This window comes from Lytechinus variegatus, chromosome 5, assembly GCF_018143015.1.
Source record: "Lytechinus variegatus isolate NC3 chromosome 5, Lvar_3.0, whole genome shotgun sequence".
NCBI classification, from domain to species: Eukaryota; Metazoa; Echinodermata; class Echinoidea; order Temnopleuroida; family Toxopneustidae; genus Lytechinus; species Lytechinus variegatus.
Genome location: NC_054744.1, coordinates 3,438,309 through 3,454,271, shown reverse-complemented (window position 1 = coordinate 3,454,271; position 15,963 = coordinate 3,438,309). Strand labels below are relative to the sequence as shown.

The following is a 15,963-nucleotide window of genomic DNA, read 5'->3' as shown; positions in this document are numbered from 1 at the left end:
TCTTTGAAAGGTGAGTTTCACAATCCGTATGCCCATGAACAGACGTGTTTTTCACGACTGTTTCAGAAACGGATTTTGAATTCTCTTTTTTTTTGTCACATCATGGGCACTGACGAAGAGTGTGACTTTACCTTTCATTTTTGAGAGCTATGCTCCTTTTAAATCTATGATTTTATTTCTACGGCATTTACTATACCTTTTATGATTATTTTATTCCTTATGCCGAAGCAGACTATTTCTATTTTTATATATATATATATATATATATATATATATATATATATATATATATATAATGAAAAAAGGTAGGCATTTTTTTTTATAAGATCACGAGTGATATTCTTGTGAGAGCGTTGGCAACCTGATAAGCAATTCAAACACAGCAGATGGAGACAATAAAAAAAGGTTTATTTAAAATCAGAGATTTATTTCAGTATATCAAAATAATGCATGAATAATGAGTTGAATTATCATTTTCCGAATTATATACGAACTCAATAATGAGTGACTCGATCTCCCACACTCGATCTCCCGCACATTCACAAACAAAGATCAATTGTTATTAATTTAAATAAATACAAGGGCATGCATAATATTTGCCGAGTGAAAGAGTGAGTTGAACAATAATGAACTTTAAATATTCCTCTGATGCGTAGTCATGTATCCTCCCACAAAATAAAAAACCGCCATTTTCCAGTACATGCTAACTCAACTTGATGATTTTAAATAAGCTTGAGTAAGCAGGACATAATTGTGATAGAGGACATTTTACTACTTCATTAAACTCACAATATAAACAAATCTACTGCATTTCAGAAATTGATTGACAAATAAATGCCAAGCTATATTGTTGTTTTCGATGGTAGTATGGTCCCATATAAAGTTGTTTCATTGAATACTTTTCCTGTAGCATCAAGCTCGTGTGTGTTGCAGCATTCATCGAGCTCCATCCAATTTTTTAAAATATCGATGGGTGACCTCCACACCCCAACACCATGTCCTGCCTTGCATTGTCCCTGAAATAATACCACTCAATAAACAGAGACTTTATTATCTAAGGTGATACTAAAATCGCTCTTAAAACCATCGGATATGGCACCAAATGCACATGAACTTTGGAAGATGAACTTGGGCGGTGAAAGAAATGGACATTCAACTTGAATTTTTGTTAACGATCACCTACATGATCGAAACAAAAAAAATAACATCCAATATTACTTGCAATGACGTGCTGTCCTTACGATACCGTCAATACTATACCGAGGTAACATTGTTTTGTTCAGCAGCCAATCAAAATTTAACTTTTACTAGACTACCAGGGGATACCATTCATAATGGTTATGTCCCGTAGATTAAATATACTTTATGCAACAGAGTCAAGAATAATACTTTCAATATTCAATACTAGTATACGACACTTGAAATAATGATTACAATGATGACGACGATGATGATAATAATAATTATGATAACAATAATAATAACAACAGCAGCAATAATAATAACAACAGTGGTGCTGATGGTGATGATAATAATAACAGAAGAAGAAGACAAGAAGACGAGGAGGAGACAGGAGAAGAGGAGGAGACAGGAGAAGAAGAGAAGAATGAAAAGAAGAGAATGAAGAGAAGAATAAGTAGAAGAAGAAGAAGAAGAAAGGAGGAGGAGGAAAAGAAGGGAAAAAAATAGCTGACAGGCGTTTTTTTTTTGCTAGGTGATACAAAACGCAACTATCATCACCCCGGATTTAGCACGAGTTACCACTTTACCCGATGTATTATAATGACGTACGAACCGACAATTAAATACAGATTTATGCGTATATCAATTTCCAGGCAAGCAATGGCTATACTCTTTTTTTGAGTTGTCCAAAATAAGTATGAATCTTCGTTTTACAAGAAACACATTTACAAAGTAATTTTAGAACTGATACTTCGATAAAGTTATCAAATCGGGTTTAAAAGGTTTGTTCATGATTGGATCCACGCCCGGGCGGTGTGACCAGGCCTTAAAAGGCATGGTCACACCGACCGAGAGTTGTTGGAGCGGTCGTGGAGCGGTAGGGAAAGAGGACCGAATTTCGCTCACAAAATTGGGGAAAAAATCGAAAACATAAATAAAAAAAAAAAAAAACAATCGAAATCGAGAATGGTGAACGGTAGCGAGCGGTGATGATTTTTTTTCTCCGCTCCACGACCGCTCCAACAACGCTCGGGCGGTGTGACCATGCCTTAAGATTTCATGTTGACGGCGCCGCCGTCGGAAAGCGGCACCGATAGTCTCGCGCTGCTATACAACAGAAACAGTTGGAATAGAGAAATTTTGTCTCATCGTCTGCCCAACAGAGCGAGGATATAGGCGCCGTTTTTCCGACAGCGGCGGTGTCGTCAACATTGAAATCTTAACCAAGCTAAAGGTTTGGAAATGTCATCATAATTTAATGTTTACACCTAGTTCATGAAACTTTTACATAAATGTAATCAGCTTACTGATCATCTTGCAGGAGTTTCAGGTCACATGATCAGGGTCAAAATGTCATTCAGGGTCAATGAACTTTGAAATGTTTCTTACCGAAAGGTTTTGAAATATCTTCATTACATACTTTGATACTATATGTACCTATTTCATAAAAACTTGGACGTGAGGGAGTAAGCTATATTTAATAAAGTAGTAATTTTCCCGTCGATTGTCTAGACACCTCAATAGCAAAGATCTGCACCACTCAATAAACAAAATGTTAATTCCAGAAGGTTCGGGGGGGGGGTGATTCTAAAAAAAATATATTACATTCTACATCTTTTGGTACTTGTCACCGTCGGCCCCCATCCGAACAACAGAGTTATTTACACTGACTGTTTGCAAAGCCCTTTTCTCTTCATTCCGACTGACGTCATGGTGGTTTTCGATGTCCTCCTCGTCGTCATCGTCAGCATCTACCTCATCACCAGGCACGACGTCGAAACCGTTGACACGCATGTCCATGAATTGATCGTTCTTGCTCTTACAGTAGACAATTGCTTTGTAGATGCCGATGACTACGAACGAATCGATGTAAATAAAGCAGGCGTAGAGGGATGGGTAGAACAACATGTCGAAAAACAAGGGCGAGTTCGCGAACGATACAACGGTCAGGGTCATGGCCAGAGAAACGTTCTGGGAGCCGGTTTCGAAGGCGATTGTCCGGCTCTTCTTGTGCGGCTGTCGGAGCAAGAACGCGATGCCGTAACCGAGGAAGTAACCCAGCAGCGGTAGCGATGCGGCGCAGAACCAGAGCTGCCAGACAGCGTGCAAGAACGTAGGGTTTAAGATGAAGCTGAGCGCGAAAGCGGCGATGATGCACATGAAAGAGAAGATGATTCCAACCTGTGAAAAAAAAAAGAAAATAAAGACAATCATGAAGCCTAAGATCAATATAAATAATATGAAGAGCTCACTTGCAAAAGGGGTTAGGTCCATTTTTCATAAAATTTGATTTCTATGTCTCAATGTACAGATTTTTAGTAGCTCTATTAGATGATACCAAAGAAAAGTTGAAATTCTTATTATTATAAAAGTGAACTAAAATGATTATCTTGTAGTGGACCTAACCCCTTTTGCGACTAAACTGTTCTGAAGAACTAATCTGCCAAAAGGGGTCTAGTCACTCTGATGATACCAAAGAAATTTTGAAATTCTAATGAAAACGTGAATGAAAGTGGCAAAGAAATATAACTTTTTTTCAAGAAAGGTTAGGTCCATTTCAGTTTAGTTGCAAAAGGGGTTAGGTCCACACAAAATTTTGGTAGAAAAGAATATACATGTATTAAAAAATATGAATACAGGTAGATTTCTTTTATACCCAATTTTATGTTCACATAATAAGCTAGTCCAGCATAGCAATTCAGCTTCTCATAAGCATGATAAGAATAATTAATGAGAATAAAAAAACATGGGTTTTCTCGGAATGGACCAGAGTGGACCTAACCCCTTTTGCAACTAAACTCTTCATACATTAAAAAAAGCTTATTCTAAACTATTCCTGGCAGTCAGTTTAGCGCAAGTAGTAAATAAATCTGAAGAATGTGTAATAAGCACACGGTACACAAATAAGCGAGGCACGTCAACCGAAAAATCATGTGATCTGTACAAAGAAAGCATATTTGACAGCCTAAATGCGTTTCTCCTACAAAGGTAAGAGAATATCATTAATATAAGGTCCATTTTTCAGACATTCTGGGAATTCACCCAAAAGAGACTGCTATATGTCTATTTTTTTTTAAATGGATGGCTTATGTTTTCCCTTAATAAGCCTGTAATACTGTATAAAGATGGGGCCAGTCAAAGTGTCTTGAATAGTATTGTACAAAATATTAAAGATTCCATTTGCCTGGTATACCAACCTACAAACCAATGCACATGCCATTGACCCATAAAATGAAATAGTTGAGTGGGGGTGAACTGGAATACCATAGGAGCTGTCTAAACAGGGGAACTAAGGCGGAACTGGGACAGTCAGGAGGGGAAATGCTAAAATTACATTGCAATGTTGGTGATGTTTGTTTTAAACGAGTGCCGAGAAAGTTAGGAGCCGCGAGATTGTCATCCGAGGGCATAAGGTCATTATACTTAGCTCTTATAGCCTGCATGGATAACAATATTGTTAATATAAGGACCTACTGCGATTTATTACAATGTGCCGTATTTTGACTCCATCTTTGTAGGTGAGGGGTGACATTTAAGTTCAAGGTGTCATTGTTGCTTACAGTGCCCCCATGAAAATATTGGGAATCTTCGCTCTATACGACGCACGACGAATCCAAGAACAAATAATTGTCAAATGACCTTGATGACAAAGAGTAACCAAGAAGTTTTTATATTTTGAAGAAAATTTGGTGGATCAAAACAGCAATTTCGTCCTAGTCCCTATAGATTCTAGACAAACGATACTATTTGCAATTTTCGTCAGCTCCGCGAAAATTAGGACGAAACTCCAGTTCCGGTTCGTAAATTTTCGACAAATACCTCCGTAATGATCTTTGTCATTTGATTGGCATTTTCACCACATTTATTGTGTTCTCGAATCCGTCTTGTGTTGCGGTGTGAAAACTCTCTATTACTGTTGCAACACATTATCAATATTTAGCAGAATGCATTTCTAAGGCACAAAGAAGGGAAAAGGCCTGGTATTTGTGTATAATCTATCATTAAATCCAGCATTCTCTCCGATCTATTCCTCTCGCTCTTCTAACCTCACCCTCTTTTTATTTCTTCATTTTCTCCAATTCATTTTTTCCTCTGCTATTCTCCCCTCTTCCCATTTACATTTCTCCTTCTTCCTGTCTATAACCAACCCTCCTACCTTCTCTTGTTTACCCCTCTAATATACTTTCAAGTACATTGAATTGAATAGAAACAACACCATTTTCAACCCCCCCCCCGCCCATCGCTTTCCTTCATACTCCCGTCGATTGTTCAGAAGGGTAATGTCCGTGTGGATCATGTAGGGAGCGCGTACCGAATGACCTTCGAAAGATCAACAGTTTTCATCGATTGCACAAAAAGTTTTCCTTTATCGATTACGACTATTGATTTAAAATGTCGATTTATTTTAAGGTGGTGGAGGGGGAGTAGGGATCATCAATATTATCGCCTTCCGGCTGCTAAAAGCTGATTTATTTTTTTTTGGGGGGGGGGGGTTGATGGGATATTACTAACTAAAGGCTGAAGTTTTAATAATGATAATTATGCTTTCTTATATATAGCGCTTTAGGAGTCCACTAATATTAGCGTCCGTGAGAAAGGTGGCAAATGTCGCAATCTGCGTTGGTGCGACATTATGCGTTGGTGTAACATTATCGGTTGTAACAGGGCATAGGTGCCGCGGCCGGGATCGAACCCCGGACTTTCTATGTATAGCCAGGGGCCTTAGACCACTCGGCCACGGCACCTCCTGTGTTGAAAATCCCTAAGAATATCGATACACGTATAGATGCAGTTGGTGAACCCAGGAAATATCCTCCTCACACTTTCAACAAAGTAGATACTTTAAACAATATTAAATCTCTTTCTGAGTACAAAGTTGAAAAAACTCATTGCCAGTAAAAAGCTATGTTCATTAGATTTCAAATCCAAAGAACTTCTCCAATGTTTCGATGTACTCATTCCTGTGTTCATTTTTAATATCTCTCTCGAGATCGATCACTTTCCAATACAATGGAAAACTGCTCTCATCACTCCATTAATGAAAAAAAAAGGTCTTGATTGCGGACTTTAAGAACTTACGACCTGTAAGCAATCTGAAATACATATCAAAGTTGGTCGAGGGTGCAGCTACCCAACAGATTATGGAACATCTTAGACAGACGCAGCTCTCTTTGGCCATGTATTCAATATGCATATATAGACAACTCTACAGCACTGAAACTGCACTGCTAAGAATAAAAAGTGGTCTATAATGTCTATGGATTCTCAGAAAGTCACCATTGTACTTCCAATGGATCTAAGCAGTTCATTTGACACCATAGATCATTTTACCTGGCGAATATGTTTACTCTGACGATTTCCCGTTGCCCTTTGGCGTCCCACAAGGATCATGATTGGATTCTATAATGTACACCGCCGATCTCATTTCATACGTTCAAACGTGCTTTCCTGAGATATCATGTCACTGCCATACTAATGACACACAACTTTATGTATCATTCAGTCCCACTGAGCAGGCGCGCCGGAACACTTTCAGTTTTGGGGGGGGCAAAATCCCGAAGGGGGCACAATATTTTTGACAGCGTGAGATACCGAAGCGATCGAGCGGGAGAGGCTATGGGACCCCCCCCCCACGGTAAGGATTTTGTGTAAAAATGGAGGATAAAAGTTGCGTTTCTAAGTGCATTCAAAAATAAATTTCTTGAGAATTAAACAGTCTTGGAGTTCTTTTAGCTCCTTCTGTTTCCTCCCTTCTGACCCATCCTGGTGTTTCTTCAAGACCAGGGTCGCAGTTCCAGCAAATTACGAGCCTTATTGCAAACGAAATTGTTTCAAACTAGTGTAATATAGGCCTTTTAAAGACTTTAAGATGACAAACATGACTGTAAGCAGCCGGGGGCCGCCGATCGAGAGGGCAAAATTCACCAAAAGTGTGCACGAAATCCTTCAATTTCATTCTAGAAAATGCAAAAGCTCCCCCATCACAAATCCCCTCGCTCTTACGTTTCTTCGAAAATTTAGGTCTTGCAGCCCCACCCACTCCCGGTTTTTTTTTTTATATATTTTTGCAAACGTCCATGAATAACAAAAGCTGGGATAAACCAGAGAACATATAGCTGCCATCTCGATCTGATTAGTAACAGGTAATGGGAAGAAGTTTTGGAATCTAAAATGCATAAGTGCTATATATGAGCTGAAATAGTATCAGACAAAACGCCTTCCAATCATGCCAATGAAAAGGAATAGAGGAAAATACGGGGCTGTGAAAATATCTTTAAGATTTTTTTTTATAGTAGAGCACTACTGTAACGCTTTTTTTTATATTCTTTATATTTTTATTCACATCTCGGATAATATGAGTCCGTTCAAGAAGACACTTTCACAGATGATTTTATTTTTTTCATGTCTAAACATTATCTCTAAGTTGCTTTCGAGTGGGATTCACCATTTTTAAAAATTATAGATTATAATCCTCTACACTTGATTATTCTGAGTGCAATTTTCTGATAACGAAGTTCAAAACCTACGATTTCGACTTCGACGGGCAGACGTGTTACCGACTGAGCCAACACGGTTCTCTTGTTATCACTGTATTGACTCAATTTATATTTCGTTGAAAATGAAATAATTGAAACAAGTTTCTCGAGATGTTATGGTTTCTGGGCTTGACAGCTATGACATAGATTCCTTATCTTGCTCGAGTAACTAGTGTTCACGCGCGTTAGTTATATCGGGTCCGGTCTGAGCGTTTCTGGGCGACCGCGCGTTTGTTAGACGACACAGCCAGCATCATAGAATTATAAACCTAATCATTGGTGGATCACTATCAATTTGCCATTCGCTTTTAGTTTGAAATGTATTCATTAAAAGGTTAAACGTGATCACACTGTAATAAGATGGAAAAGTGGCTAATCAAAGCTATGTTTCACAGAGGAACTGTTCGTCAAAAGAAGCGAGGCTTACTAGATAATGTATTTGCCCCGTTAGAGGCAAATTTTTTCATTTTTGACAATGGAAATGACAATTTTCAGGCAGAAAAGTGCCTTCATTTACTTTTGTCCTTAAATAATTTATCATTTTTCATCTTTCAGGGGGCACGTTGGGGGGCAAAATCTCGTTTTGCCCCCCCAAAATTTTATTTGGGGGGGCAAGTGCCCCCCTGCCCCCCCGCTTCCGGCGCCCTTGCCACTGAGCATGTACAATATCAAGCTATATCACTTCTCGAAACATCCAAACTTAACTTAAATGGTGTATCAGTTGGAGACTCTCTGATACAAACCATCTCTTAGTGCTAGGAATCTTGGTGTACATTTTGATACAGAGTTGAATATGAAAGAACATATCACTACTGTTTGTAAATTGGCATACTACATGGTCACATTCGAAATATTTAGATATGGATGTTACAAAAGAAATTGTTCATGCATGCATCATTAGCAAATTGGATTACTGCAATAGTGTACTACATGGGATCCCTGACTCTTAATTATTGAAATTTTAGTCAGACGAAGTGTAGAACTCTTTAGATGTTAATGAAAATATAATTGACCAATAAGATTATTTGAAATACTTCATTATATTTTGATTAAGATGTTTTTATGTCATTTTTTTCAAATGAATGTAAAGCAACTAACATCATGATTAATCTTATGTAATTTATTTTATTTTAAACCAAGGGCTGATATGTAGTTGTAGTTTATAATTACTTTTTATAATCAAATTTCTAACTCTTTTTTTCTCGTTAGGACCTATATTCCACTCTTCTGTGATTCGTAGAATATATCCCCAAACTCTTTGAATATTTCTGGTATTCCATTCTGAGCCATCCAATATGATATCATTGTTTTTTTTTCTGGTATTTTTACAGCAAACTTTTCGTTAGTGTTAAAGGACAAGTCCACCCAAAACTTGATTTGAATAAAAAGAGAAAAATTCAACAAGCATAACACTGAAAATTTCATCAAAATCGGATGTAAAATAAGAAAGTTATGGCATTTTAAAGTTTCGCTTATATTTTCAACAAAATAGTTATATGAACGAGCCAGTTACATCCAAATGAGAGAGTTGATGACATCACTCACTCACTATTTCTTTTGTATTTTATTATATGAAATATGAAATATTTTTATTTTCTCGTCATTGTCATGTGAAATGAAGTTTCATTCCTCCCTGAACACGTGGAATTCCATTATTTTAACATTTTGTGCTTCAGGCAATGAGGTCCTAATCATCATATTCGTAAAAATTGAAATATTGTATAATTCAAACAATAAAAAACAAAAGAAATAGTGAGTGAGTGACGTCATCGACTCTCTCATTTGGATGTAACTGGCTCGTTCATATAACCATTTTGTTGAAAATAAGCGAAACTTTGAAATGTCATAACTTTCTTATTTTACATCCGATTTTGATGAAATTTTCAGCATTGTGCTTGTCTGATTTTTCTCTTTTGATTTAGATCAACATTTTTCTGAGGTGGACTTGACCTTTAACTTCTCCTCTCCTTTAATTCATTAGTGTTTTAAGCTATTGAAATCCTTCCATCTGGTTTGCCAAGGGCACACAAAGAATGTCGGCGATAGAGCATTGACAATAAGAATCATGTACCCCCCCTGCCGTCTTATAGACGCAGTGCACATGATGAAAGGAATAAGAAGAACACAACGTCAAAGTTCATACTCGGAAGACCCGTTTCAATAATCAGACGAAATATCACAAGATAAATTCTACATTATCAATATTTGTTTGGATGATGCTGTATGGGGAAAGTACATAGATGTACTGTATTTAATCATTAACCGTGGAGTGTCAATAATCTATTAAATTCCGAAGAAGAGAAAAACATAGTCGTGCTCCATTTACGAAACGATATATTGAAGTGTATACTGAAAATCCAATACTTACTAAAGCATAAATACGGATTAATAATGTGGGGTGTAAAAATTAGGAAGTGATTGCGGGGTTAACTGAGTTTATGAAATTCAACATAGGGAAATATAAGATCAAACAAACACATTAAAAATCAGCAAACGGATAAGGTAACAGGATTTAACTGAATACACAGGAATATAATTGAAGTCTGGTAGTGAATTGATCATAAAAAGACGTCTTTTCCACATTAGAACTCAAATCATAACAATTTACATATATTGAAATTAAGTAATATCAACCAATCAAAATAAAGAGAATCAATGGAGGAGCCAACCAAACTGAAACAGTCGAATTCATAAAAATAGCCAACAACAGATAGTGGATGGAGATGAATAACCTGTTGGGACGTAATAATAATGTTGAACAAATGTCAGAATATAATGATTGAACACATATGAATAGGTAAGGAATATCTAGAGAAGGAGGTTGAAAGTCAAACATCAGCAGTAAAGCTGAACTAATAACTAAAGCTGTAAATGAATAATTAGAATGATTTACTGGACCTAAAGGTGAAACGGTCCTACAATACTATATTGCCTTATAAACAAAAATAAATGACAGTGGAAGATGATTGAATCTCCAAGTTCTTTTCGGCGCAATGACAATGGTATTTCAAAAAAAGAGCGTCAAAGTTCACCATAACGAGACGAAACATAATGAAACACGCCTCACAGAATGAAAAAAATCCTAACGTTTACTGTACATATTCTTCTCACGAGGTTAATACCAAATTATCAATATTTGTTTGGATGATGTTGTGTGAGACAGTATATATTTTATGTGTTTGATCATTGAGCGTATAAAGTCTCTGAGTTAACCAAATTTTGAAGAAAACATATCCAGAATGAGGAATCTGGCTCAGATAAACTTATTTGAGCTGACGTACTTCTGGTAGGTAAGTTGACAATTGTATTATAGTCTTCAATCTTATTCAGTATACGCTATTGCAATAGTTATATGTAATAATTCACATGCATGTATATGATTTTATAGAATGGAAATAGCATGTGTTAATACTTCTGTAATTCTCTGATACATCTAATTCCATGACGGTTCATACCATTTTTTAATGGTTAATACAATGGTTATGCTAATTTATGATACGCATTAAGAAATAAAGGTTCAAAATTTGACCAGGGGTTGGTACAATAGCAGCACAACTAGGGTGCTAATGAGAGCAATGCTACTAATTTAAATTAATTTGAAGTTAATTTGAATCAAAAGAGAAAAATCCAACAAGCATAACACTAAAAATTTCATCAAAATCAATCGTATATAAATAAGAAAGTTATGACATTTTAAAGTTTCGCTTAATTTACAGAACAGTTATATGCACATCCTGGTCGGTATGCAAATGAGGAACTGATGACGTCATCCACTCACTTCTTCTTTTGTATTTTTATTATATGAAATGTGCGATATTTTCATTTTCTCCTCAATGTCAAGTGAAACAACGATTAATTCCTCCCTGAACATGTGGAATTATAATGGTTCAGTCAAGTTGGTCCCAACTGCCAATAAAAAAATAGTAAGTGAGGGACATCATCCATTGTCTTTTTCGAAAATTGGTGAGCCGAACAGCAGTTTCACCCCCCCCCCAAAAAAAAAAAAATGAAGCTGACAAAATTGCAAATATGTCCTTTGTCCAGAGTCAAATGCCAATATAAGCCTGAACTTGATATGAAACTTAGGCGAAACCTTGAAAGAAAGCTACAAGGTGAAATATTTTGCCTTATTCAAAGATTAAAAAACGCTTTATTTATAATACGAAAAGTTAAAAAGGCCGGAATCTCTTAGGCAAAATATTCGCGTACTGTGGCCTGAAGAATTAGGGAGAACCAGTCCCGATATCACATGTTTCTTGTTGTCAAAGAGAATAGAGATAAATGTTAATTCGCCGAAATGGACATCTTTTGATTTTCATAGCCGGCTTCTTCGAGTATTTTTTTTTCTCTTCGATCTTCAATGATTAGGGTGTTGTGCACAATGGATGATGATTGATCGATCGTCTAAAAGATGATGTTTTCCTGTATAGTGCTAAAGTCACATCAAAGAAAATGACTCCAAAGCATCCGACGGTATGTCAAGAAGAGATTTGATTGGTTTTTGGATCGGTTTCCTGGATGCACTCGAGAGTTTTCGCATTTACTACGGAGCCGCTCTCTGCCAAAGTCAAATCACAATGGAGAGCTGAGAGGCTTTTGTCTGAAGTAGGTAGACCGGGAGAGCAGATCATCCGAAGATTTGCACCGGACGAACAATTGCAAATACGTATGTAGTCGTCCAGAGTCAAGAGATTATAATATACTGATGTTCTGATCCAATATCGACAAAAACCTCTCAGCTCTCTATTGTTATTTGGCTTGAATTTTCAAAGGTATTCGTGTGTTGTAGAGAGCGGCTACATAGTACGATGTAAATACGAAGACTTTCTAGTAACTATGCTAACGTATTTAGTTTAGGACACTAATTACTCAATGGTTTTCACAATGTAGCCTGATCGATACTCATTCATTCAAATATTTGATTTATGCTTACATAGTAACTTCACATTTCTGACACAATGGAGATGACAACTAAAACTTTGATGTCGACGATGAACACGACGGGCAATGGCACCGTCGATGACGGCAACGAACTCGTCACCTTGCTCACCCAAGCGACCAACATTCTAATCCTCGTCTTCCTCATGATAGCTATGGGCTGCACGATCGAGTTCAAGGATTTGAAAGAAACGGTGAGAATTTTAATCGGTTTAACTACCACAGGAAGCTTGGCCCAAAGTCTATCATTATCGAATTTTCGCGATTGCAACGGGGATTCTATAACATAGCAAATCTATTGAATATGCCTGTCAAATTACAATGAATAGCTGCGAGGTCTTTGTTGAAAATTAGTGAACCGGGACAGCTGATCTTGGTAAGTTTCGGAGCTAGACGAAAGATTGCAAATATGTCGTTTGTCCAGAGTTACGGACGACACTGCTATTTTGATTCACCGATTTTCAATAAACAAAGCTTTGTCATGAAGGGAATTTGTCAATAGATTCTCTACTTTCCAGAAGCGTCTGCGTAGTAGTTGCGCAAACTCTCTCGCTCGTCTGAAGTGTTGCGCTACGGCGTGGGGAACATATAAACTGTGTATTAGAAGAGGCGGTTGCTTACAAGAGGATAAGAAAAATTGAAGAATGGGAAGGAGAATAAGTAAAGATAAAAATTACACCTCCCCTGTATGAAAAAGGGTAGATCCTTAAAAGAGTCTTTTACAATTGGTTTTGCGACCGTCTACTCAATCGGCAACAGTTCCCATCCTTTTAAGACAATACGATGTCAACTGTTAAGATGGTAAGTAAGAACGAAGAGAGCACGGCATGAACTGGACACTTGCATTTTATTTTTTAGTATCGTCGACGATAACCCGCAGACGGAGGGTTTATTAAAGGACAAGTCCACCCCAACAAAATGTTGATTTGAATAAAAAAAAAGAAAAATCCAACCAACATAACACTGAAAATTTCATCAAAATCGGCCGTAGAGTAAGAAAGTTATGACATTTTAAAGTTTCGCTTAATTTCACAAAGAGTTATCCCAGTCGGTACGCAAATGAGGGAACTGATGACATCACTCACTTTTTATATGAAATATTCTTATTTTCTCCTCATTGTCCTGAGAAACAAAATTTTATTTCTCCTGAACTTGTGGAATCTCCATTGTTTAACATTTCATGATTCAGTCAAGTTGGTCCTTATTGTCAAATCTGTAAAAATAGAAATATTGTATAATTCAAACAATATCATCTCTTCTCTCTTAGCTTGTCACTGAGTTGTGCATGTAACTATTTGTTGAAAAATAAGCGAAACTTTAAAATGTCATTACTTTCTTATTTTACATCTGATTTTAATGAAATTTTCAGCATTATGTTTGTCTGATTTTTCTCTATGGATCCAAATCAACATTTTTCTAAGGTGGACTTGACCTTTAAAGTTAAATATACTGTGTGAGGGGGCGGAAGTAAATGGAGACTGGCTGATATAACGGAGGATCATACTTTAAAGAATATGTGTGAGGGTTTGTGTATGTGTACACTGGCACGACTCCTTTCTTTTTTAAAAATTCAATCACAGTTTCGTCATCCAGCTGGTTTCTTTGTCGGGATGCTATGTCAGTTCGTCCTCATGCCCCTCATCGCTTTCTGTCTCGGCCTTGCTTTCAAACTAGAGACTGGGGGCGCCCTTTCGGCCCTAATCCTCGCCTGTTGCCCTGGGGGCACTCTCTCCAATCTCTTTACCTACTGGGTTGATGGTGATGTCTGTCTAAGGTATGAAACTAGAGTGTCAATGATGATGTCAGTTACCTGGTGTAATGAAGAAGCGCTCACTCAGATGATACGTCACACAAAAGCGTAACACCAAATAGGGTTAAAATAACTACCAAGTGCGTCAAAAATAACATCAGTCGGTTATGAATACTAGCACCATTAATTTAGATTGTTGGCACAAACAAGGCTTTACGTCAAATGGAAAACGGAGTACAAAATATTAAAACGAACCAAAATAATGCCATTATGTGAACACTTTGCAAACCTACCCTCATTTCCTCCTTCACGGACGCAATTTTTATGTATTTTTTCATGAAACGTGTATCGAATATAATATCATTTTTTGAAAATGAGCGAAAAATCAACTAATGGGTTAAGATGATAACAAGAAATATAATGATAATATAGAAAACATGATTTGCTTTGCCCCCGATTGACCCAGTGTATGCATGACATCGGTCTCTACCGCGGTTGCTATCGGGATGATGCCCCTGAATCTCTTCATCTATACCCGAGTATGGACAGGTGACCAGGTGGTCATTCCGTACGTCGACATAGTCACCACTCTTGTTAGCATTCTCATTCCCGTTGCTTTCGGGGTGTTTCTCCGCTGGTGGAAGAAGGAATGGACCAAATATATAACTAATGTAAGTTTGATATATATTTTCTTTTTCATAGGAGGGGAGGTCATTCTGCGCATGATCAGAAGAAGGTCATTGGTACTAAATTGACATGGTGGTGTAATATTTAATGCACCAACTTTGATGTCTTGATTATCTATTATTCTTTTAAATTTTGTTTTTTAATTAGATCCACAAAAACCAATGCGTCCACCAGCGACTGGCATTGCAAAGTTGGCCAAGTGCATTGTTATAAAAACGTGCTAATGCATTTAAAGTAGAAATGCATCAAATAAGTGTACATTGATGTGCTATTCTAGTCACCTGGTCTATTCAATATCTCCATCGTGCTATGTAAGGCATGCAGACATAACATCCTGCTTAAAAATCTGCCTATTGTTACTGCATGTTTACTCAGTGGTTTCCTTTTGAGTTGCAATATGTCCCTATCATGGCGGTTTCAGGTATGATGTTTTAGCTAGCTTCATGCACTCTAAATATCTTTTGTAATTCAGCATTTTGGTTCCGATTAAAATGCAAGATCAGTATAAAAAACACCATTTGCATTTCAATTTGCAATTTTAATCGATGAAAAATAAATTGATCGTTCACACACTATCAACATTTTGTGAGTCATTTTGTTAAGTGGCTTAAGAAATCGCTTAAAGGAACCGTTTTCGAATGGCTTAGTCTGTGACTATCTTATCCACAACAGTATGACGTTTGGGGGTGAAATTGTGGTTAGATTTTCAATTTTGTTTCTTTTTTTAGTCCTTTTTCTTATTTTGATTCCTTCGACAGTTCGGCGTAGTTCTCGCATTCCTCTTGATAATTGTTGCCTGGGTTCTGTTCTTCATGCTAAACCCGGGCTCGATTTCACTAACGTTTTTTATGCATCGCTAACCCTTCGTAA

The 15,963-nt window shown here is 37.1% G+C and overlaps 2 protein-coding genes and 1 long non-coding RNA gene across 4 annotated transcripts in view; 2 read left to right on the top strand and 1 right to left on the bottom strand.

The window, feature by feature from the left end:
- Positions 1 to 1,642: 1,642 nt before the first annotated feature.
- LOC121415081 lies at positions 1,643 to 2,522 on the top strand. Its single transcript, XR_005969949.1, has 2 exons — positions 1,643 to 2,020; positions 2,417 to 2,522. It is a non-coding gene; the product is annotated as an uncharacterized LOC121415081 (long non-coding RNA).
- The window catches only part of LOC121415077 (ileal sodium/bile acid cotransporter-like), a 47,051-nt gene continuing 33,279 nt past the window's right edge, over positions 2,192 to 15,963 (bottom strand). For both annotated transcript variants that reach the window (XM_041608160.1, XM_041608159.1), the window contains exon 5: positions 2,192 to 3,363. In XM_041608160.1, the coding sequence (XP_041464094.1) occupies positions 2,791 to 3,363 (573 nt within the window). In that variant the 3' untranslated portion in view covers positions 2,192 to 2,790. The remainder of the gene's footprint in view (positions 3,364 to 15,963) is intronic.
- Positions 11,962 to 15,962, top strand: LOC121415080 (solute carrier family 10 member 6-like). Its single transcript, XM_041608162.1, has 4 exons — positions 11,962 to 12,850; positions 14,237 to 14,430; positions 14,873 to 15,077; positions 15,852 to 15,962. The coding sequence occupies exons 1-4, from the start codon at positions 12,677 to 12,679 to the stop codon at positions 15,951 to 15,953; spliced, it is 675 nt and encodes a 224-aa protein (XP_041464096.1). The 5' UTR covers positions 11,962 to 12,676; the 3' UTR covers positions 15,954 to 15,962.